Below are 24,715 nucleotides of genomic sequence, written 5' to 3'. Positions count from 1 at the left end.
TGATAGAAGGTTGGAAAAACGTTGCCTGGTCTGATGAGTCTTTGGGCCCCTTAGTACCAACTGAGCATGGTTTAAACACCACAGCCTACCTGAGTATTGTTGCTGACCGTGTCCATCCCTTTATGACCACAGTGTACCCATCTTCTGATGGCTACTTCCAGCAGGATAACGCACCATGTCACAAAGCTCAAATCATCTCAAACTGGTTTCTTGAACATGACAATGAGTTCACTGTACTCCAATGGCCTCCACAGTCACCAGATCTCAATCCAATAGAGCACCTTTGGGATGTGGTGGAACGGGAGATTCACATCATGGATGTGCAGCCGACAAATCTGCAGCAACTGTGTGATGCTATCATGTCAATATGGACCAAAATCTCTGAGGAATGTTTCCAGCACCTTGTTGAAATTATGACACCAAGAGTTAAGGCAGCTCTGAAGGCAAAATGTGTACCTAATAAAGTGAGTGTATTTACAATGTAAACTGCATCTTAGGCACTCAGAAAACAAATCAGTTTGTAGAGATTAATGTGCAGGTATAAGGATGGGCCACATGATCAAAATACTTATTTCATTAACATTAAAAGTTCTAGCAGTTCCTCATTCTTTGGCTCCTTTTTCCAATTCATTTTAGCTGAATGTCACAACTCCCCTGAGTTAATCAGAGGGATATTCAGATCACCTGTTGCGCAGGGTGTGAGGACTGACTCCTAATGATGAATTGAAAGCAGCTTGGTACATTTTTCCCTGTGGGCCAATCAGGGTGTGACGACGCCCTTACTTAAGGCTTAAGAGAGGAGGAGAAATGCACTCTCGAGGCATTCTGATCTTTCCTCCACCTGATACAGACCTCATGTTAGCAGATAAAGTCAGCCAGTAACTCTGGTCTCAAGTCACTTTTGGACTTTGCTGTCTTTTGCTGTTTTTTTTGAGGGGGGGGGGGGGGTTGTGCATTCTGAAACCTGGGTGTGAATATTAAAGGACACCTTTCCACTAGTTTACCTGCATCAGGGCAGTTTACCCAGTTCATCCCCATGAACGTTGCTCAATGGTTCGTTAACCCAAAACTACTACTTTGGGTTTAGCACTCACCTAACTTAAACAGGGATAAAATGGTTTAACCTTGCAGCTCCTCCTGACTTTCCAAATGTTATCTGACCAGATCAGATCCTGGAAGTGACACAAGTCATTTTGTGGGGGTCTTGACACTCAAAAAAATGTATCCACTGTTACAGATGTCTCTTTCACAATGTAAGGCTATGGGAAAAAGTCTTTTTGGGCCCGATGGCATCACCTGATGGACTCGGATGTTGTAATTCCACTGTTTGCCCACTATAAAACTTACTGGAGGCCTGATGGTAGTGAGATGGTTCAATACTGAAATATTATGCCAATAAATGACAGTGTTCCCCCATTGTCTTAAACATCAAATCAAGGACTTTTCAAGGTCCTTCCAGGCCCTACTCCCTCAAATTCCAAGACTCAACACAACATTGTTTGAAACACAGATTAAAGTTAATGACTGTTTTAACACTGAGACTTCTTTTAATGCGAACTAGCTGAGTTTACAAAAGCTCAAAGGCAACACTTAAAGACAGAGAGAGGCTTGAATATGTCAGCGCTTCTCAACTGTGCTGTGTAGGTGGTGGCAGAGGTCGCAAACATTGACGCCACTGCAGGAGAGGCAATGTAGCCTACTTACTAATGTTACGTAAAAAAAAAAAAAATCAAAAGACCGTCAATTTCGATTAATGCACAACAATACGAATTCAAGCACGTTCAATGACCCAGGTCTATTTACGTCTATTTTCAAAAACTTTCAAAGCTTGCAAGTATTTCAAGGACCTGTGGGAACCCTGAAATTAGGTCTCTGCTGGATCACTGTGTTGCAACATGGCATGCAAATGATGGAAAATGCTGCATTACTGTTGCTGAGTATAATTTCGTGACAATATGATAATATGACAATATGATGATTTGTAAAAGTGATTGCACCGATTTATCAGTCACACGTTCGTTCGTCTGCCATCAGCATATCAGCAAATAAGGTGGCATTCACCGATGTCAGTGGCCGATGTTTTATCTGTTGTGTCACAAAGAGACGCACTGTTGTGTAGGCTAAAAAGCAGGGCTCCAAACTAACAGCATCTTAACGGGGACAATAAAAAAAAAAGAGTTGGGACGAACTGAGATCTGAGAACTGAGATCTTCCCCAGGACACCGTCGGGAAGAAAGGTCGCAGTAAACTCACTATCAACATGTCAGGGGATGCACCATATTGTTTCCCCGATGATACTACATTGTGAACATCAAACTCATGTTGACAGCAACAGAAGCAGAGGTAGTTAACGCTAGCTGTTAGCTGTTAGCTGTTAGCGGCCAGTGGCCACAAACTAACAGCTGACGGTAGTGATGGCCAAATGAAGCCTCATGAACCAATTTCTTTATTTTCTGACCCCACCAGATGGCGCTCTTGGTTTAAAGATAAAGGCTGAAGGACTGGCAATGAAGTGTGCTTTCAAACCTTTGTTGAACAGACAGCGCCATCTAGTGGCTTCAGAAAATAAAGACAGTGGTTCATGAGGCCTCATTTGGCCATCACTGGCTGACGGAGGCTGTTTTAGCTACATTATGATGCATTCATGCTCTATTCAGTAAAAATGAGTATTGGGCGAAGCTAAATTGTAACGTTCTCATGATGTGTTCAAATGTAATATTGTAAAAAGGGTTGGGTTTTTTTTGGCAAGAAACTTGAATAAATACAGCTGTTTGAAGGAGAAATTTGATGTTTTCATAACAATATAAGTCGATATTAGAGCAGTATTTTATTTACTTTTGAAGCTGTTATTTAAAAAACTGTGTATGAATGAATTTGTGCTCATTTGAATGTCGAGTAATGAAGGACTGATTGGCTTTAAAACAGTTCGGCTTTTTTAATAATAAAGATTTCTTTGTTATCCTGGCACAAAAGAGGATAAATAACAAAAACAACAAAACAAACACCAGTATATAAAAGTGGTGGTGTCGGTTATCAGCCAAATTGTTACTTTAAAACATCGGTATCAGCCCAGAGTTGAATTGGTGCATCCCTAATATGCAATGATCATCTGATGTCTCCTGTGTTTCCCTGTAAGTTAGAGCAACTAGACAGGGTAAAGGGTAGTGATGGCCAAATGAAGCCTCGTGAACCACTTTCTTTATTTTCTGACCCCACCAGATGGCGCTCTTGGTTTAAAGATGAAGGCTGAAGGACTGGCAATGAAGTGTGCTCTCAAACGTTTTTTGAACAGACAGCGCCACCTAGTGGCTTCAGAAAATAAAGACAGTGGTTCATGAGGCTTCATTTGGCCATCACTAGTAAAGGGGATATGACACCATTGACAGGCGACCAACTGAAACACTGTTACTTGAATAAAGTGACTGATTTCTCAGGGTTGGAACATTGTTGGAAACATTTGGGATAATGTAAATACACAACCAGCTTTAACACATTTAAATGCAGGAAGGTTACATATTCTAACTTAAGGTAAAGCACCTCAATACTTCCACGCTACCACTACTAATATAATACCTTTGCAATATAAATGTGCAACACTTGTCTAAACAGCTCACCAGTCTCAGTACTGGGATGGGTTTTTGGTTCACAGGAAGCATGACAAAGCCAGGGTTTGAGGGCGACACAGGACTGAAGGTTGTGATGGGATTTGATCAAAGCACAAGTAAAAGGTGCTTTTTGATGGAGCTACATATTCTCTGCAGGCACGTCAGAGCTCTTCAAAATTTCTCAGTGTGAGACAAATATCAAAAATTCATAGAATAGCCCGGGGGCGCCAGATTGAAAAAAACATGTACTACGTTATTACCTTGTCACATGGGGAGAAACACCCAGGACCCGTTTTGTTTCCTGTCTGTAATCTCAGGGCCACATCACTTTCAGGCTCAGAAAGTATATTTGAACAATCCAGTAATCTGACCCGGTCACATAAAACCGACCGACTTCCTGAAGCCACAGTCTGATCTGAAAAAGGGTTTAGACTTTCTGTTTTTGTGAAGTGAGAGGAAGGTTTCAAATTAAGCCTCTAGACTTATCTATTATCTAATGTTTACTACTGTGTGTTCAGGTTTTAGTGATCTACCTGTAGATATCAGGTCACGTTCAGGTCAAAGAGTTTTCCTTAACATTATCATTTCAAATCTTTGATGCAAATGTTGTTCTTCCTGTGCGGCTCCCCTAAGAGCGCAGTACTGCCAGAAGCAGCAGCATCCCACACATGTTGTAGTGTTACAGATGGATTCCCTTTAGAGCTCCTACCTCTGTCGTTGAGACTGTAGATGGAGTCCAGTTCTGAGCCTGGAGTTCCTGTCGCGTCTAGCAGCAGCTTACTGGAAATCCCCATGCAGAGTGACTCCTTCAGACACAACTCTGGGAGAAGAAATCATTAAAAACACTTTTTAAAAAATCCCAAACAATATAGTTTTATACAGAAATCAATGGTTTCCTACATCCTATATCCTCCTGAGACCCTGTGTCCTCATGAGGACATCACATTTTGGGTTTACTTGACCTTATACTTCATTCTACTTAACTTAGACCTGTTGTCCTTGATCGTGGACACTTTTTTGTGCCATCTAGTGGTTGTAAGAACACAATACACTAATCCATGTAAAAACAAGATGGCAGCCATCTCTGCCAAGTCAATCTGCAGCCAATCCAGACACAAAAGTGGACAAAACCTGATCACATTCAATGGTTGAAAAGTTTGATAGCAACAGTAAAACACTAAGATGCTGTTAATTAGGAGGTACTGGTTAGAGGACATTGGGACTTTATTATCATCTTGTTTGAAGACATTGGGACTTTTTATCGTCTCGTTTGAGGACATTGAGACTTCATTGTCATCTCATTTGAAGACATTGGGACTTTATTGTTGTCTTGTTTGAGGACATTGGGACTTTATTGTTGTCTTGTTTGAGGACATTGGGACTTTATTATTGTCTCGTTTGAAGACATTGGGACTTTTTTATCGTCTCGTTTGAGGACATTGGGACTTTATTGTCATCTCGTTCGAGGACATTGGGACATTATTATCTTCTTGTTTGAAAACACTGAGACTTCATTGTCATGTCATTTGAAGACATTGGGACTTTATTGTTATCTCGTTTGAGGACATTGGGACTTTATTATTGTCTCGTTTGAGGACATTGGGACTTTTATCGTCTGGTTTGAGGACATTGGGACTTTATTGTCATCTCGTTTGAGGACATTGGGACTTTTTATCATCTCGTTTGAGAACACTGAGACTTCATTGTCATCTCATTTGAAGACATTGGGATTTTATTATCGTCTCGTTTGAGAACACTGAGACTTCATTGTCATCTCATTTGAAGACATTGGGACTTTATTGTCATCTCGTTTGAGGACATTGGGACTTTTTATCATCTCGTTTGAGAACATTGAGACTTCATTGTCATCTCATTTGAAGACAGACCATACAACAGGTCTAACAGTATAAGGGAAGATGTTGTTTTATTGTTTGGGTGCACAGGAACAATGGCGTTTGAACACCAGGTAACGCAGCCTTAAAATGTGTCAGCCAGCTGCAGAGCGTGTTATCCAGTGTGATGCTGAAACCTGAACCAACGACAGGAAGCAATCCCGAGATATGAGGTTTTACGGATACAAGGAGGTGGATATGACATGTGATAGCCTGCAGCAGTGCTTGGAAGGTTGGCATAAACAGATGAGCCGCAATCGAGTAGCAGACTGAACTGCCGCTGGTAGTTTTTAGTGTTCTCTACTCATGTGAAAGTGGAGAGCACAGATAGGGTTACACAGGGAGGAATCAGATTTGTCTTTAACCTGGACAGAGGACAAGTGAGTCTGTGTGACTGCTGTCCAGGCCGCTTTTGTCCTTTCAAACAAATAATGAAAAACTCAAGACTCGAAGACCGAAAATCAGGGTTGAGGTAGTTTAATCTAAAAATTGTGACAGCTCATTGAAACTAAATGCAGCTTCTGTGTGGATTTTAGGTTGATGACATTTTTCTAAAACTATCAAAAAGTTGAGGCCTCTGAGGTCGAAGGTCAGACTGTACCTGTGTTGTTGATGGCGTGCGTCCACAGCAGATGGGCGATGTCATGAGTCCAGGCCACCTTGTCTTCCCTGTCCTTTGCCTGCAGCGTGATGCAGTCTTTGGTTCGAGGCGCCTGTCGGACCCAGACTTCAAACTTCACTCCCTCCCCACCCACGCTCTGGGTCAGACCCATCTCACCTGTCTGCACGGAGAACAGAATGGACATGTCAAGTCAAGAGGACTGAGAATAAATGGCAAGAGGACATTTAAAAAAAGACAAAAACTAAAAAGTAAATTGGTCCGAAAAAGTAAATTTTAAAGGAATACTTCACCCCGACAATGATCACGTGTGTATCAGTTACTCAACCTGTTATGTTGAAGTCATGAAGAAAACTTTTTCTTGTATGCCTCTACAGTGAACGAAAAATCCCAAAACTCAGAGAATTCTTAATAAACTGGAGAAAAAGGGTCCACCTGTCGCATGCGAGTCATATCCTCAGTACTTCCAATACTTGTTTGATCCCGGATTTAAAACAATGCCGGATTCAAGCAAATAAAAGAGGCAATTTTAAAAAATACAAAGAATAATAAAAAATAAAACACAGATAAAATAGGCTACTATCACTGAAGCAGATGAGCAAAGTTGGCAACTAATTGCCCTGTAGATTGCACTGAGGTACAGCAATTAGAGAAATACAAAATAAAAGAATACAATAGACCCTTTTACTGTTAGTAAACAATGTACTGTGTTTTGGTGGGCGGGGCTTAGCTGGAGGCAAAACAAATCTCTGCGGACATTAGTTAGCACTAGCTAGCACGTTCTGTTGGCTTGTCAGGCTGAATTTACGAACGCACCATGTCAGGTCACCATGAGTGTTACCTGAATAAGTAAACACTGACTAACAGGACCAGACTGGCCAACCCGCATGCTCTCACTCAGTGGATGGATGATGTCACAGGAAGCTTTGTGGTTGATCACTATGCCAATCTTACAAAGGAGGACGACACTTAAACAGTTTCCTCCAGTTTGTTTTGCTATCCAAGCTAACGCTAGCTAAGGCACTAAAAAGTTAGCGTTACAGAGAAATCCAATATTCCTCTTAATACCTCCCCAGTTTGTTTTTGTTGACCGGTAGTAGCGGCTGGTATGAGATAAAATAAGTTTTGAGCCATGACTCCTTCTATTCTGGGACCCAATAACACAACAAGACCACATTTTAAGACTCCTATGTAGCCTACAGCCCTGTGGTGGAGTGTTTTGCCTCCAGCTAATAAAATTACGTCATTGTGACGTCGGCCCTAAAAGGGTCTATAACCAATGACAACACAAGATATGGAGACTTGGATTGTACTGCACGAGTTGTATGACAGTTTGTAAACTGATGTTTTAATGTAGTTTTGCTGTTAAACTTGGTCCCCCTTTACTCCAGTTCATCAAGAATTTTCTCTATTTTTGGATTCTTCGTTCACCATAGAGACAAGCGAGAAAAACAAAGTTTTCTTCATGGATTCAAAGTATCATGGGGAGAGTAATTGGTATACAAATAATCATGTTGTGGGTGAAGTGTCCCTTGAAAGCAAAATAGCGTGAGAGTTTACTTTTTGTAAATCTCTACGTTTGCGTTCAATTGAATCAATACAGGAAGTGGATTTATCTCAAACCTCTTCAAACACAGAGCGCTCAGGAGATAATGAAAACTGAAGGAAAAGATTATGTGTGTGTGAAATACAGAGAGGAGAATGGGAAGGCAAGCAACAGTGTGTGTGTGTGTGTGTGTGTGTGTGTGTGTGTGTGTGTGTGTGTGTGTGTGTGTGAGACTGTGTGTGCACCTTGATGCTGTGTTTGTAGCTGTAGGCGGTGCGTCCTGGGCCGGGGCTCTTCTGTTTGGTGAATATGATGATGTGCTGGTAGAGGAAAACGTTCCTCACCCCGGCCCGCTTCCTCCGATTCCCCCCACACACTGTCAGCTCGCCATGCCGCACCAACTCGCCTCGCTCTGCCACCGGGATCTGAAATCACACACACACACACACACACGCGCACACACACACGTTAGGATTCACTTATCTTGGCCTGAGGCCCAGGCCGAGGGCTTTAATCTGAAAAAGATACCATCTTAATTTATATCTTAAGAGGCCATTTAGCCTTGAATTGAGTTTTAAATCATGTTTTTTTTTTGCCGGTGGGTTGAAATATTTGACTTTTTTTCCAATCTGGTGTCGTGTAATTGTCTTGAAACAAAAATTATATTGAAAAAAAGGCACATAATTATACTGGAATCTTAAAACAAATGGTTTCAGAAACAAGTGAATTCTTTCAGACTCTTCAGGACACAATAAAGGGCCAGTACATGCAAATTTTGTTGCCCCATAGCACAAAAATGAACACCTGCTTTCAATCTAAAAGTCCTCACGAGGTTATTAACGCCTTAATTACCTGACAGGAGCGCATTCTGGGCTTCAAACACTCACTCTCTGGCCTGCTCTTTGTTTCCAAGCAAAGTCTCTGCGTCACCTACTCAAATTTTTGATTTGGAGTTGCAAGACATTTCAGCAACAAAGACTGAAAAGCCTTATTCTGGAGTCAATAAGAAAAAGGACAAAGCAGTATTATAATTACAGTGCCTTGCGTGGCGACATGCTGAATTCCCTCTTCACGAGGATGCGTCTTTCTGTTGGATCTTTGCTCTAATTGGCCGGCTGACTCACGCCTTTTGTGACAATGTGACTTTATTGTTCATGTCAATTACAGGGTTAAAGGACTTTATGATGTTGCCGCGACTCCAACCAGAGGCAGGGAGAGTTTGATAAAAGTCAGATCTTATGTAACGCTCCTTAAGGACTCGATACTAGAGGCTTGCAGAGACACAAACAAACAGCGCTAACATTTTCTCAGCCGTAACCGCTCTGCCAATAAAATTAAAAGGACTGATAATTTAACACCAAACGGTCACACTGAGCCTTTATTTTTAAACCCCTAGAGATGTGCGGGTCATGATATAAGTGATGCTTCACACACATTACGAACACCCACATACACACCCACCCGTACACACACATGCACACACACCTGCACTTACGGTGTTTTCACTTGGAGAGCTTTTGCAGTGCGATTTGAAGTAGCTCAATGGGAGTGTTTGTGCTGCCGTAATCTCTCCCCTTGCTCGAAAGGGGGAGGAGAGGATGGTTGTGTGTGTGTGTGTGTGTGTGTGTGTGTGTGTGTGTGTGTGTGTGTGTGTGTGTGTGTGCGTGTGTGTGGGGGAGTCAAACGTTTGTCACGACTAGCTCTGAATGATACTGCTGTGTCAGAGGAGCACAATGTGGGGCAAGTGGATGTGGTGTGTTCTGACTTCTTGATAAAGGTTAAAGCTGTTCTTTTTAAATCTGCACCTACAAAAGTGTCTTTCGATTGCTCCGTCTTTTCTCCAGCTTTTCTTTCCTACATTTGAGTTAAGGCTGGGCGGACAAAAATTCGTATGTCAGTATTTTCAGACTGAATGGTGATATATGACATATACCTTGGGATTTTCTACGGAGTGGGCTACATGCTATGAAGTTTACCTGTTGGAGGTGAGCTGTTTGCAGAGGTGCAGTAAGAGCCTGTTGTCTGCAGCTCTTCATTAACATCTCACTGTGGCTGTTTCTGCTTTCACTCTTCCTCCCTGCTGTATTATTACACTTGTCTTAACTGAAGAAAAGTCGCTATCAAAGTTTCACTTATTCGGTAATAAGCTTTTGGACCTATTCTAGAGAAGATCCATCTCTGGCGCTGCTTGGTACGTCTAAGCTGAGTGTTTGTCGGTGTTGTCTAAATCTATATTTTGCTTGAAAATATATCGCTATATCATACGTAGTCAATATATAGCCCAGCCCTAATTTGAGTTCGGAGAAAAGAAACAAAAACCCAATTCTAAGGAGCACAACGGTTTGCTTCTACAATATTTCCTCCTGCATTTCACATTGACACACTTAAGAGTTGTTGTGTTTCCTGCAGCAAGATGTTGATCATTGTAGTTAGCAATAAACTTGGTCTTCTTGTGATGAGCGAACCTCACAAAATCACCTTCACTCTGAGTCCAACACATTCCTTTTAAGTACATTTTAAACATGTTTAACCTAAACAACATTTATACTTTTTAATATTGTAATAAATACTAATAAATTCCCTTTTTTTAACAAACAAAAAACAGTAAATAATGATCTCTGGATGAAAGACAGAAAAGCGATCATGATTCCATCTCTCCCAGCTGCCTGACCTCATCAAGATGAGTTAGTTTCTCTCCCTCTGAGAGCAGAAAGTGGGACTTGATTCACAGTTGTGGAGTCATAAACTGGGACAGGCATTCTCACCGGACATCCGACGATGAGGTCACTGGCCCGGAGGTCCTCGCCGTGCCGCTGGGCGTGTCTCAGGATGGAGAGGGCGGAGTCTGAGGCCGGGTTGATGCCTCCCAGCTCCTCCAGGGCCTCGCAGTACTGCTCCAGTCTCTGTGTGGGGGCCTGAAGGCAGTGAGGGAAGGACAGAGGGGAGAGGGGGGAGGCTGGGGGGAGTTTGGACTGCGGGAGAGAGGAGAGAAGAGGGATGTCATTAGACCTAATTTTCATATTCAGACCATAAGATGCTTTATACAGCATAAAAAATATCCCACAGTACAACATAGTTTAACATCTATGGCCACCAACCAAGATTTATCTACCATGATGCATTGCACAGACCAAAAAAAGAAGGTACATTTAGACCAGGCTGACAAATGAAGTGCCACAAACTGCAGTTCCGCTAATGGCCACTTGAGGCTGGCTCCAAAAGCGAGTCAATCCCTATGTTTACGCCCCAACTTTACAGCAGTAATACAGACATTTACAGCCTGGTATTAAAACCGGTTTCGGTCTCTATAGCTAATATCCGCGTTCATTAAAACTGTATGGGGGGTGAAATTTTATATAACTTAGGCTACTTTGAGTGACAGCCCTTCATCGGAAAGTCGCTACTATGGCGACATCGACAACCATGGCCCAACCCTAGATTCACAACATATAGCAGTAGCCATAGCTGTCGCTATTTCAGTGTGTTTTCAGTTAATAAAAGTTTGATTGTGACATTTGGTTAACTAAAAAGCGTTTGGTTGTATTAAAACAAGGGGTTGGCCCCTAATAGTTGACCATAAACGTCATTAATTGGCGCACTCAAGCACAAACTTGACCTTTCATAAATTCAGAGCGCTGTCTGAACGTACCGCACTCTCACGGCCTATTTCCACCAGATGCGTGCTGGTTGCGTCTCCGCTCCGGCACGGCAGCGGAGCCGATAGGATTCAATTCTAGTCAAGTCACTCCGGAGCCCTCCGCAACAGATACTCAGGACTTCTATTTTTGCCAGACGCCGGAGCACAACGTAGCAATTCAGCACAAAGCAGATTGTGCGGGGCAGGAAGTCGTGCACACAAACAACATAAAACATCCGGTTAATTTTCAAAATAAAATACACGTGTTCACGGCGGATCATATTTCCCTGCACTACACCTTGAAAACTACATAACGGGCAGAGGCAGGCCTGAAGTCAACAGGTCAGAGGTTTTCAGACGTCATTTCACCCCGTTGACACCATGGACGAGGAGATATTAATCATGGCAGTGCACCAAGATGTCTTCTGGCGGACGCAGCCGGTGGGTATTGACGGATGGCGGAGCACGCAGCGGATAACCAGCGCTGCTGTTCCACAATGGACACGCATCCAGTGGAAATTCGGCGTCAGAGTTTTGAACCATGACTCCTTCTTTTCTGGCTCCCAATAACACAACAAGACAACATTCTAAGACTCCTATGTAGCCTACAGCCCTGTGGTGGAGAGTTGTGTTTTGCCTCCAGCTAACAAACTGACATCACTGTGACGTCGGCCCTAACATGGTCTATTGTCTATGATTTAGACGATACCAGATGAGAGGAAATTTGCCATCTGATACACTACACAGGAAATAGTAAAGGATTAAATAATGTCGGACACAGCCAAGATGCTTTTCAAACAAATGTCAGTTGCATTTTTGAACAATTTCCTTTGTATAAATGAAGAAAACAAATTGCTTTTTTCATGTAGAAGTAAGTTTTCTAATGTGAAATACATATTATGTGTAATGACAAGCAAGGGCTTAGGTTTAGTTTCAATATCAGAGGGGACAAATAAGAAACTTGGGGTTGGTGGACATCCACCAGAAATGTTTGAGCATCAAACACTTAGTTTCCGTCTGCTGGTGCCCCATTTATGCCCCATTTTGAGCCTTTTCTGCATCAGTTTAAGGTGTAAATGTCTTTAATTAACGTTCCACAAACTAAGAACGGCCATGCACCACCACCCACAAAATTGAGAAAGTGCAATCAATCTGTCAATCCAATCTTCCATCAATTCCTTTAAGTTTCAACTACTGATGGCCAAATGAGGCCTCATGAACCACTGTCTTTATTTTCTGAAGCCACCAGATGGCACTGTCTGTTCAACAAAGGTTTGAAAGCACACTGCATTGCCAGTCCTTCAGCCTTTATCTTTAAACCAAGAGCGCCATCTGGTGGGGTCAGAAAATAAAGAAAGTGATTCATGAGGCTTCATTTGTCCATCACTAGTTTCAGCTTTGTAACCATACTCCCCCTGGAACCCAAAGACTTTGGCTCCCTGGACGCTGCCCAGCAGGTCATGGGAGTAACGCCGCCGGATCACTAATTTGCATCGTTTATGGTCAGAACTACAACGGTATCTGATCGTTTTCGAAATTACGACTTTTGTTCTTGAATAAGGAAAAGTATCCTTGGGCAAATGCTTGCGCTTTTATTCGTCTTGCGCCAGTCCAACAATATCACCTCTAGCTAGCGATGGCCAAATGAGGCCTCATGAACCACTGTCTTTATTTTCTGAAGCCACCAGATGGCGCTGTCTGTTCAACAAAGGTTTGAAAGCACACTTCATTGCCAGTCCTTCAGCCTTTATCTTTAAACCAAGAGTGCCATCTGGTGGGGTCAGAAAATAAAGGAAGTGGTTCACGAGGCTTCATTTGGCCATCACTACCTCTAGCAACTATTTAGGGCGGCAAGGTGGTGCAGAGGTCAGCATTGTCGCCTCACAGAAAAAGGGTTCCTGGTTTGAACCCAGGGTGGGGGAGCCCTTCTGTGTGGAGTTGGCATGTTCACCCTATGTCAGCATGGGTTTTGTCTGGGCACTCCAGTTTCCTCCCACAGTCCAAAGACATGCAGGTCAACTGGTGACTCTAAATTGTCTGTAGGTGTGAATGGTTGTCTGTCTGGCGACCTGTCCAGGGTGTACCCCGCCTCTAGGCTCCAGCCTTCCTGTGACCCCAACAGGAAAATGAATAAATGAACGTCTTTAATTATGTCTGCAACATTCATGTTTTTATTGATGGGTGCGTGTCCCCTTCATCCCCCCCCGATAGCTACGCCTATGATGACTGTGAAAAGCTGTGAAACTGAAAGGAAAAAAAACAAATGTAATTTTGTTTTGGGCCCTTTTTTGTCCCTTTTGTCCTGTTACATATTACACTTTTTACAAAATAACACCACTAGGAATGTATAGCTTTATATTTTACAACATAAATAATAAAACACATAAAAGCCAAAATAAACAAACCAAAGCCAATCTATTTTTACTGAAGAGCTCCTCTGGTCTGCTACAATCACTACACGAGACATGTGTAATCAGGATAATTACTGTTTTGGTCGTTTTATCTTAAAGTAACTTGATTTTACAGTCGTTTCATGGCCAAAGAAACACAAACACAGTACACACATAATGACATCTCCATCTGTTTCTGCCTTTGTCAAATGCCATTCTCCTTCTGGGTTTCCACTGATGACTGTAACCACGTGAGAGTAGCCACATGTGCTGCTCCTTTCTTCCTCCCCATAACAATCATCGCCACCATCCCCAAAATGATCGCCATCATCACGTCCATCACGATAACCATAAACCCTCCTGCAGCCATCATCCACAAGCTGTTTCAAAGCTGCTGCGGGACGGGACGTGAGCTCACACCGCCTCCTGGTGGCGGCTCCTGGGAAATGCTCCTTTTGTGAGACACTCCACAACTTGAATGAGATCTTAAACACTGTGATCTCTCCTTGTAAAGTCCTCTTAGTAATCTCACGATGCCGTCGATGTATTAGTTTTAGTTAATTGTAGCTTGCAAGCTCAAATTACTTTCCCTATAATCCGCCTTTAATTGGCTTTTCTAGTGTACATTAAACATGTAATTAGCTTTACTGTATACAGCTCATTTTTAATTGCTGCAACCGTTGAATAAAGCAACTTTAATTGCTTTGTGCTTGTGATGTGCTCCAAAATTACCCATGATGTTCTCACATTGTGCTTTAACAGATTTTCTAAGAAGAAAATAACCAAATAAAACTCTTATGACCCTGACACTGTTATTACGTGCAGATTCAGGAATGTTTGATCATCGCTGGGAAAGCAGGGCACTTTTCTTTAATTGAAATTATGTTTACCGAAATAAGAAAAGCAGGGAGACATGGGTTAAACTCCTCGTATTGGAACACTAATGATGAGATCTCTGTGGGAACAACACGCCGAGGCTTTACAGATTCAAGGACTGCATTCAACAGCAGCAGCATCATGAGTTTTACCTTAAAGAAGTCGGCGGCCTGCGTGACCAGAGGAGAGTCCAGGTCTGGTTTGTTCCTGATGTAGTGGGAATACTGCAGAAACTGCTCCCGCTGTGTGAGGGGAACAGAAATTTAAATATGAGAACACAGGAGGAGTTTTGTAAAGACACAGTTCTGCTTTTTTATCACCTTAAATCTGATTATTCACGCAATAAATGAGTCATTTAAAGCCATTTCTGGCTCATATTTTTCTATAAAAATGTTTATCACAGATGTATGTGCCACAAAAATGATTCCTGTCCTCCTGTAAATCCCCTGAAGCATTTTGTTTCTTCTTATTCCAACAAAAGATGTGCCACGTTAACATGATTTCTTGAGGTTTGGCTCAAAATCTTTGTCTTCGTGTTTCCAAGCAAATGTGCACAAACCTTTTTTCTGCCAAAAAGAAAATCTTTCATGTGCTCAAACCGCCATTGCCGATTATATTTCTACACCAAAGATGAGGGAGTAAGAAAAAAAAATGTCTTGCACAAAATAAAATGTCCTTCTTTTCTTTGTGCCAGTCAGTTATAATGAGTAACTTTCTCAAAAAAATTACTTCAATTCAGTTTTATTTATAAAACCCAATATCACAAATCACAGTTTGCCTCAGAGGGCTTTATGATGGACACCACCCTCTGCCCTTGGACCCTCACAGTGGATAAGGAGAAACTCTTTAATGGGGAAAAATGGAAGGGACCCTGCTGCCAGGTTGGTAGACATGCCACAGGTGTTGTGTGTACAGATATCTCTAAATCAGAAACTCTTCAAAGAATGACTGGGTAATCTTTCTCATTATTTAAGGTGTGCTGAATCATTATTTTAAGAAGGCTTCTCATTACTTTGAGATATTAAGTCGTTATTTTTTTAGGGTTTCTTATTATTTTAAGAAAAGTCATTATGTTAAGATAGTTTGTCAATATTTTCGAGATGCTGAGCCATTATTTTAAGAGTTTCTCATTATTCTAAAATACCTACAGTGTAGGTCATTATTTTGAGATACTGAGTCATTTTTTTGAGAGTCTCGTTATTTTCAGATACTTTATCATTATTTTGAAAAGGTTTCTTATTGTTTTGAGATATGGAGTCATTATTCTTAAATACTTTATCATTATTTTGAGATACCTAGTCATTATTTTAAGAAAGCTTCTTATTGTTTTGAGATACTTAATCATTATTTTGATAAAGTCTCTCATCATTTTGAGATAAGTCATTATTTTAAGAAGGTTTCTCATTATTTTGAGATAACTAATTATTATTTTCAGGCACTTAATCATTATTTTGAGAAAGTCTCTTGTTATTTTGAGATACGTAGTCGTTATTTTAAGAAAGTTTTTCATTATATTGAGAACACTTCTTGTTGTTTTGAGATACTATGTCGTTATTTTGAGATATGTAGTCATTATTTTAAGAAGGTTTCTGATTATTTTGAGATACTAAGTAGTTATTTTAAGAAATTAAGTCATTATTTCAAGAAAGTTTCTCATTATTTTGAGAACATCTCTTGTTATTTTGAGACACTTAGTCGTTATTTTAAGAAAGATCTCGTTCTTTTGAGATACTTTACCATTATTTTAGGAAAGTTTCTCATTGTTTTAAGAAAGTTTTTCATTATATTGAGAACACTTCTTGTTGTTTTGAGATACTAAGTCGTTATTTTGAGAAAGTTTCTGATTATTTTGAGATACTAAGTAGTTATTTTAAGAAAGTTTCTCAGTGCTTTAAGAATGTTTTTCATTATTTTGAGAACATTTCTCGTTATTTTGAGAGAGTTTCTCATTATTTTGAGACACATAGTCGTTATTTTAAGAATGATCTCGTTCTTTTGAGATACTTACCCATTATTTTAGGAAAGTTTCTCATTATTTTTTTAGTTATTTGGTCATTATTTTGAGACAATGAGTCATTTTAAGGGTTTCACATTATTTTTAAAAAAGTTTCTCACTATTTTGACATTGGTAATATTTTTGAGAATGTTTCTCATTATTATGAAAAACTCTCAGTATTTAGAGATACTAGGTCAATATTTTACGAAGCTTTCTCATTATTTTGAAATAAGTGGGTCATTATTTTGAGATACTAAGTCGTTATTTTAAGAAAGTTTCTCATTGTTTTAAGAAAGTTTCTCATTATGCTGAGATTCAAATTTATTATTTTAAGAAGGTTTCTGATTATTTTCAGGTAAGTCATTTATCAGGTAAGTAATTTTTTTTAGAAAATTTCTCATTACTTAGATATACTAAGTCAATATCCTAGGAGAGTCTCATTATTTTGAGATATGAGGTCATTATGTTTAGATAAGCAGGTGATATATATTTCCTATATTGCTGAACTTACATATTTGCTGAAGCAGTCCTGTTGCAACAAGCTCTGCACAAGAGCGCCCTCCATGGCAGGGAGGAGGTTCTGCGAGTGAAAGGTGCTGAGGCTGGCCCAGTTGGGGAAAAGGGTGTCTGCCTTGCCTCTGATGGAGGCTGGGGTGTCTGACAGCTCCAGCAAGGGGAGGTATGTCTCCTCCACCCCCTTCAGGACGGCCACATACTGCCTCTCTGAGCTCAGCATCCTACACCAGAGCAGGTACAGCTTACTGCAGGACAGGCGGGGAGAGAAACGAGGAGATGATAAGGACGGCAAGAAAATGGATGAGTGAATTTGCAAAAGAGCAAACAAATGTGGGAGAAAGAGGAGAAGCGGGAGGGAAGAGGAAGTGGGAGTGAAGATAGCAGTGAGCTATGGCCAGAGATCAAACAGTTAGTAATGATAAAATTATCTGAGATTGCATGCTGACTGATAAAATCATTCTGAAACAGATTTCAGCTGTACTTAAATGATCCCAAAAAGGATGAATCGCTTCTCCCTTTCATCTCAGCCTGGCCTCATCTTAATGTAATTTATAATGTGGGTCTTGTTTTGGAGCTCTCAGCCAACTCGGAGCTTCTCCCGCTCATTTTCTCATATACAGAATCACTCACAGAAAAACACACACACGAGGGGCATTTATCAAACCAGAAACAGGGAGGAAAGAAACACAAAAGACAAAACACACCTCTGTGAAGTGGATCCGGCCCTATCTGTCCCCGTCTCCCTCTCTGTCCTCCCAAGTAGCACATGTTGCCGTGGTGACCCTGTGTGGTCCACCACCTCCTTGCTGCTGACCTCTACCCCTCGAATCAACACCCCTCCTCCCCCACCTCCTGTACCCCATCCAGGTATGGCTGCAGCCATGCCAGTGGTAATCACCGGGTCAGCTACCGCACGTCGCCCCAGCCAGGACATAGGGGAGTTGCGGCTCGGCCCGCCAACTGGAGACTCAGCAGGTTTGGGGGTGGCCGTGCCTCTGCGGGGAGCCAGGAGAGCCTGGAGGTCAAAGCTCGGGTGGCGCTTCCTGGGGGGCTTGGGAGGGAGCGGGGCCTCTGTGGGCTGAAAGTTTACAACATGGTTATTAATGTATCTTCGACATGTTAAACCTACATTAAATGATTTTTTTTGACCACTGGGGGCAACAGTACACACTGTAAACACAACATTGCCACATTATCACCTTGGTAAAGGAAAGTCCAATAATCATCATCATTTTAGCTCAGTTTTGGTCTCCACCAGCCCTTGAGAGAAATATCTGGGTCATTAGCAGCTAGCTAAATGCTCTACTGGTGCTGTTTACTGCTGCTGCTACGGTGTAGGGGTGTCACAATACCAGATCTTTTTTTTCCCAAAACTTCGGTACAATAGTAGCATGAAAAACAATAGTACTATCTGTTTCAATACTACAACAAAAGAAGCTAGAATTGCTGGCTTTGGTTGTAACAGTCAAGTGACAGTTTACATCCATGTCAATCCAGACTCATATGAAGCCATGACAGAGGGCAAAGCTTCAAATATGGATCTTGCTGCAAAGAAGCTGCATATGATAAAACAAGGATGCTTCACACATCAAAGAAGGCAGCAAAGACAATCTATTCAAACAGCACAGTTTCAAGGTGGGCACCCAAGATTAGTGTCACCAGTTAAGTATCTGACCAAATGTCTCTCCCTCTGTTGAAAAAGGCCAAGAGAAGGTTTTTTGACCTTTGACCTTTTGGAAATAAAATGTCATCACTTCATCATTATATCCTATTAGACATTTACCTGAAATTTTGTCATGAGTAATGTACAATTTTTTTTAAATTATGGCCAAAAACATGTTCACAGGTCATAGTGACCTTTGACCACCAAATTCTAATCAGTTCATTCTTGAGTCCAAGTGGACGTTTGTACCAAATTTGAGGAAATTCCCTCATGGTGTTCTTGAGATATCGCATTCACGAGAATGAGACGAATGCAAGGTCACAGTGACCTTGACCTTTGACCACCAAAACATAATCAGTTCATTTTTTAGGCTGTTTGTGCCAAATTTGAATAATCAATCAAGATATTGCATTCACAAGAACAGGAGCCAGAGAACATAATGTCCTCGGCCACACCTGTCACCAGCAAAGAGGTATTAAAAAAATATAATAAATAAATAAATAACATAAAAATACAATAAATGCATAACATATAATAAATATATTTTAATTTTATTTACTATATATAAAATAAATAAATATATAATCATTAATCATTGCTTATAATTATAGATATTGAATAATAATAAATAAATAAATAAATAAATAAATAAATAAATAAATAAATAAATAAATAAATAACAATTATTTCTGTTGTTGTTGTTGTTGTTGTTGTTGTTGTTGGGGGTGTTTTTATTACCAACCTGCACCAAACGCACACCTCCTGTCACATGGTGGGTTTGTTGACTGCCGTAACAGCCACAGGTTGACAAGTTCATTTTCTTACCATCTGTGCTACCTTCTGTTGAAAATCTGATTGTAAATTTGTTTTTTTTATAGCTTTACTACTTTTGATACTATTGAATTTATAATTAACGGAGACTGTATTGTTAAGTTATAATGACAGAGTATCCATGTATTGATATTTACGACAACCTTACTACAGTGGGTTTATCAGAGCTGTTTTGATAACAACAGCTACCTGAGGTCAAGGGCCAGAAAACCAAAACAATGAGCTGAAAGGCACTAAAAAGCTCCTGAAAGTTGGGAGGAACTGCAGCGTAAGGTGATTTCTCTTTCTGAATTCATCACCACAAGCAACCACACTCACACACAAATTATCATTCAATCCAGTGTTAGTATAAGAACATAGATACCAGCAGCTTTAATGATGATTTTAAATGTATTTCTTCTAAATTTGGCCCTTTTTAAAGAGGAAATGTTTGAGGATGAGGTGACACAAAAAGATTCAATAGAAAACTCACACTCTTCTTTGCAGGATTCAGAAGGTTCTGCAGGAACTTCCCTCCTCCAGCCCCGCCTGCTCCTCCCCCTGCTCCATCTTTCTTATTCCCTTTATCCTCTCCAATCTTCAGTGTGGAGCAGGTCTGCGGTCTGAACAGTGACGCCAGGGATCCCCAGGACTGCAGCCCGCCCTCACTTCCTCCAGCTCCCAGTCCCCAGTCACCCTCTCCCTCAGGACCCATCAGGTCCCACAGGCTGCTGGCGGACGGCGTCTTCGGCTTCCCCTGGCCCTGATTCTGGGTCCTGTCGGGCTGGAGGAAGCGGGGTTTGACCTGCGCTACGGTCCGCTGGTAGCGCTCTACGGTCTGGGTCCACAGATCCAGGAGTGCCCCACCACCCAGCTCTATGGCTAAAGAACGAGCGTCCTGGAAACGGGACGGCGGGATCGGAGGGAGGGACGCAAGAGGGCAGGCGGAAGAAGAGGAAGAAGGGGAGGATGAGGTGGAGGATACCACTTCACACCACTGGGTGGCCTGCAGAGGAGACGGGAAAGAAAAGATGACTCCCCTTTGCCCTTAGGAAGATTAAAAACATAAGCGTGTGATTATAACTTCCTGTGTGCACAACAGATGGCTTCCTGCATTACCTCGGTCAGCGTGGACAGCAGCCTTTGTGTGTTATCCAGAGTGGTCCAGCAGTCAGACAGACAGTGAGACATGTCTCTCAGCTTCTCCCTGACCGGAGGAAGTCGGATCTGGACGTCGCTGAGGCCTACCCAGTCCAGCTCGCACCAGCCCTCCAGATCACTGAGCACTGACAGAGTCTCGCTGTGCAGCTCCTAAAGCATTCAGGGACATCGACTGTGAGCTCTGTGCCTGGAAAAACCTTCAAGTGTTTAATGTAGAGGCTTGACAGTCGTGCACTCGGGGACATAATGAATGGAATAATGGTAACTGCCTCTGTTGGGAATATGCTGACAAAACTTCCACAAGAATGAGACAAATATACCACTGAACAGCAAAGTGGCCTCAAAACACATCTGTTTACATTTTAGTTATTGACTCGTCGAGTCTGTCAGTTAGTAATTCGAAGTAACGTGTAGCTTCAGGGTCCTGCGGGGCTAATAGTCGTATTGTTCTCACGGAGGGCTTTAGAGTGGCTCTGTATGGAGAGACATTATGAAACCAAAATTTCTGAATTCTGTTCCAGAGATGGAAAAACATGATTCAAAATCAGACAACTGAAAAAAAATTAAACTACAAAAATCTAGCCCCAGACCATAACCTTGCTGATCAGTTTGTTGCGTAATTCCTTCCAGTTGTCTCGACAGGGATGGAAAACTAATAGAAAAACAATGTCATATTGCTGTTTATGTAATATGTCTAGTTGTAGCCCATGCAACATCTGCTGAACAGCATCCAGTTTGATCACAACTGGCAATTATGGGATACTGGTAAAAGCTAAAATGTGTAACAGTTGCTTAAGTAGAGGCTCAGTAATATCAGTTATAATCAGTATCTATCTAACATTTGTTAATAATAGCTAATAGGTCTGAAAGTCTTTTCTTTTTATGCTTCACACTGCTGCAAGTCTTTTAAAATCTTACTTGATTTTATGATTTATAGTTTTACACTTCTATGATTTTATGACCTCTTCTGATTTATTTCATCTAACAATTTTTTTTCAATGGTTTGTCTGTGAAAACATGGATGGTTCACACAAATCTTACCCCCGGAGGTCACGATGACTTTGACCTTTGACATTCAACTACTAAATTCCAATCATTTCATTCTTAAGCCTAAGTGGAAGTTTGTGCCAAATTTGATAAAATTCCCACGAGGTGTTCTTAAGATATTGTGTTCATGAGAATGAGACAGATGTCACAGTGACCTTGACCTTGGACCACCAATCTCTAATGAGTTCATTCTTGACTCCAGGTGGATGTTTGTGCCAAATGTAATGAAACTACCCCCAGGCATTCCTGAAATATTGTGTTCATGTGAATAGGATAGGCGTGAGGTCACAGTGACCTTGACCTTTGGCCATCAAAATCTAATCAGTTCATTCTTAAGTCCGAGCGGACGTTTGTGTCAAATTTGAGGAAATTCCCTCTTGAGTTATGGCATTCTCGAGAATGCGACAGATGGACAACCTGGCTGGCTGTCACGGGCATGGAAAACCCTTAGTGCTAAAAATTAAAAAAGTCCATGTGTGTCTACATGTCATTCTTGATGCTACCACTGAACGGTGCCAAAGTAAGGAATTATAAATTCTACATACAGTGGCTTTAATTTTTGGAAGCACACTGATTGTGAGCCAAGTACACTGAGATATGGCATTCTAAAATATATTTAACATGTATAGAAATGAACAGACAATTTCATGCTGTGCAAAAGTCTTAAATTCTATAGTAACACTCACATTGGCTGTTTCTCTGAAAGTCTTGAATTTCTGCTGTTTGAGCGAGAGTCTGCTGAGGGACAGAGGAGGGTCCTTGTAGTCTTCCAGCTGTGACTGGACTTGCTCAATCTCCTTATCACACTGGGGTAGAGAACAGAGTGGGAGAGGGGGGTGAGAGGAGGACACAAGGCATTTACTGTACATGGGGGACAAAGAGAGGAACGTGGGAAGTGAAACACTGTGGAGGAGTGGAGTAATTTACATGAGGCAGAAAAAGACAGGGGTGAAAGAGATCATGTCTTTTATATCCAGTGGTCTTTATTGCATTTGGGCACTGCAGTTTCTGTCTTGTTGTGAAGAAGAAGCGTATCTTAGAGAAAACACAAAACAACAAATCAGGGAGTTTCCTTCCCATCCCTGTTGGGAGCAGTGGAGAGGAGGGCGGACGGGTGGAGTGAGAGCAGTTAAAATTCGTCATGGGGAGCGCAATGCTGGACACTGAGCAGCAGCTAACAGTCTGCCAGGTTTGTGAAAAGAGAACTAGAATTACAGCCTCGTGGTTGTATGCCTCCACAAACCAGTCAAGTCGCAGTTACAATTTACGTTCATGTCTGTGAAAACATGGAGGCTTCAGACAGATCTTCCCCCAGCAGCACAGAAAATCTATATGCCAGCACAGTTTGAAGATGGCCACCCAAGATTAGAGCGTTATGATGTCACAGTAAAGGTGACCTTTGACCCTTTGGACATAAAATGTCATCACTTCATCATTATATTCTATTAGACATTTGTGGGAAATTTTTTAATAATAAGCGTATGAATTCTTGAGTTATGGCCTGAAACATATTTTGTGAGGTCACAGTGACCTTGACCTTCAACATTCAAACATCAAAATCCAATCAGTTCATTCCTGAGTTCAAGTGACACTTTGAACTCAGTGTCACCTCAACTTTGACACTTGTGCCAAAGTTGAGGAAATTCCCAGTGTTTTTCTGATATTTTGTTCATGAGAAAGAGACAGATGCAAGGTCACAGTGGCCTCGACATTTGATCACCTACTAATCAGTCAATTTTTGAGTCCAAGTGGATGTTTGTGCCAAATGTGAAAACATTCTGTCAAGGGGTTCCTAAGATATCGTGTTCACAAGAAAAATATAGACGAGATCACGGTGACCTTGAACTTTAGCCTCTCATCCCCAAAGTCTAGTCAGTTCATCCTTAATTCCAAGTGAATGTTTGTGCCAAATTTGAAAAAAAAAATCCTTCGAGGTGTTGAGATATTGTGTTTACAAGAATGAGGCAGACAAGGTCACAGTGACCTTGAACTTTAGCCTCTGACCCCCAAAATCTTGTCAGTTCATTGTTGAGTCCAAGTGGACGTTTGTGCCAAATTAGCAGGGGACAGACAGACAACCACAAAAAAAGAGATATGTGCAGAGACATAATAAACCACACTCTTCCCCCTCTACACACCTTTTCCAGTTTGTCCACCAGCCCTGCCAGTCGTCCCAGAGCTTCCAGGTCGCGGCCTCTCTGGTTAGACACTCTGACAAGTCGGTGGAGGGCGTCATCCACGCTGTCGTAGAGTTTAGAGGTCGCAGCGAGAGCAGCCCTGATGGGATTAAAGTAAAAAAATACCAGGGCAGTCACTCATGAACAGGAGGGAGAAAGTATTTTTATTTATTTATTTCAGTTCTAATGACAGTGGGAACTTATTGTTGCCAAACCCCACACGTTTTGGCTGGTAGGAATGATGCAATTATGAAAAACAAAAAAGCCTCGCAGACCAACTGTCGGGTAAAAAAAAGAAAGAATCAAATCAGCAATCAGCCTATCCTTGTATTTGGCCTCATTCTTGAGCAAACGGAGCCAGAACTCATTACTGGATAAGAAGAACAGCTACAAATACAGCAGTCTTTAGATCATCTTTAAGCTGTAGTCAGGCACAAACAAACAAGCGGCACCACTCTGTCCTCCATTTGATGTTAAGTTCACATTCCTTTTCTCATCCGGCTGCTTTTGTTTTTTTTTGGGTTGAAAACAAACAACTTTGTTTTCTCGATGAGGAGTATTTTTAACCTATAACTCATCTTGACAAAAAAAATCCCTCAATCAAATACAAGAGCTGGGAAGGCAAAGGACATGCAGATCCCTTTCCTGCCCCTCGGGACTGAGCTGCTTGTGTGAGGTGGTTTCTGTGTGTCTGCCCAATTAGAATAGTTGTGTTTGTCATGACATCTTTGTATTTAAAATAGTCCTACTTCAATAGGCCTGTGTGTGATGTATATATTT

The 24,715-nt window shown here is 41.4% G+C and overlaps 1 protein-coding gene across 1 annotated transcript in view; it reads right to left on the bottom strand.

The window, feature by feature from the left end:
• arhgef40 (Rho guanine nucleotide exchange factor (GEF) 40) overlaps window positions 1-24,715 on the bottom strand; it is a 69,488-nt gene that overhangs the window by 11,851 nt on the left and 32,922 nt on the right. Inside the window, exons 14-24 of the mRNA XM_033610010.2 lie at window positions 23,897-24,035; window positions 22,445-22,564; window positions 20,670-20,861; window positions 20,044-20,556; window positions 17,782-18,155; window positions 17,073-17,322; window positions 14,718-14,807; window positions 10,428-10,634; window positions 7,908-8,087; window positions 6,099-6,279; window positions 4,315-4,425 (exon numbers count right to left, since the gene is read on the bottom strand). Of these exons, the coding sequence (XP_033465901.1) occupies window positions 4,315-4,425; window positions 6,099-6,279; window positions 7,908-8,087; window positions 10,428-10,634; window positions 14,718-14,807; window positions 17,073-17,322; window positions 17,782-18,155; window positions 20,044-20,556; window positions 20,670-20,861; window positions 22,445-22,564; window positions 23,897-24,035 (2,357 nt within the window). The remainder of the gene's footprint in view (window positions 1-4,314; window positions 4,426-6,098; window positions 6,280-7,907; window positions 8,088-10,427; window positions 10,635-14,717; window positions 14,808-17,072; window positions 17,323-17,781; window positions 18,156-20,043; window positions 20,557-20,669; window positions 20,862-22,444; window positions 22,565-23,896; window positions 24,036-24,715) is intronic.

This window comes from Epinephelus lanceolatus, chromosome 22 (genome assembly GCF_041903045.1).
Source record: "Epinephelus lanceolatus isolate andai-2023 chromosome 22, ASM4190304v1, whole genome shotgun sequence".
Taxonomy (NCBI): Eukaryota; Metazoa; Chordata; class Actinopteri; order Perciformes; family Serranidae; genus Epinephelus; species Epinephelus lanceolatus.
Note: the sequence above shows the minus strand (reverse complement) of the source record. Positions and strands in the feature narration are given on the sequence as shown.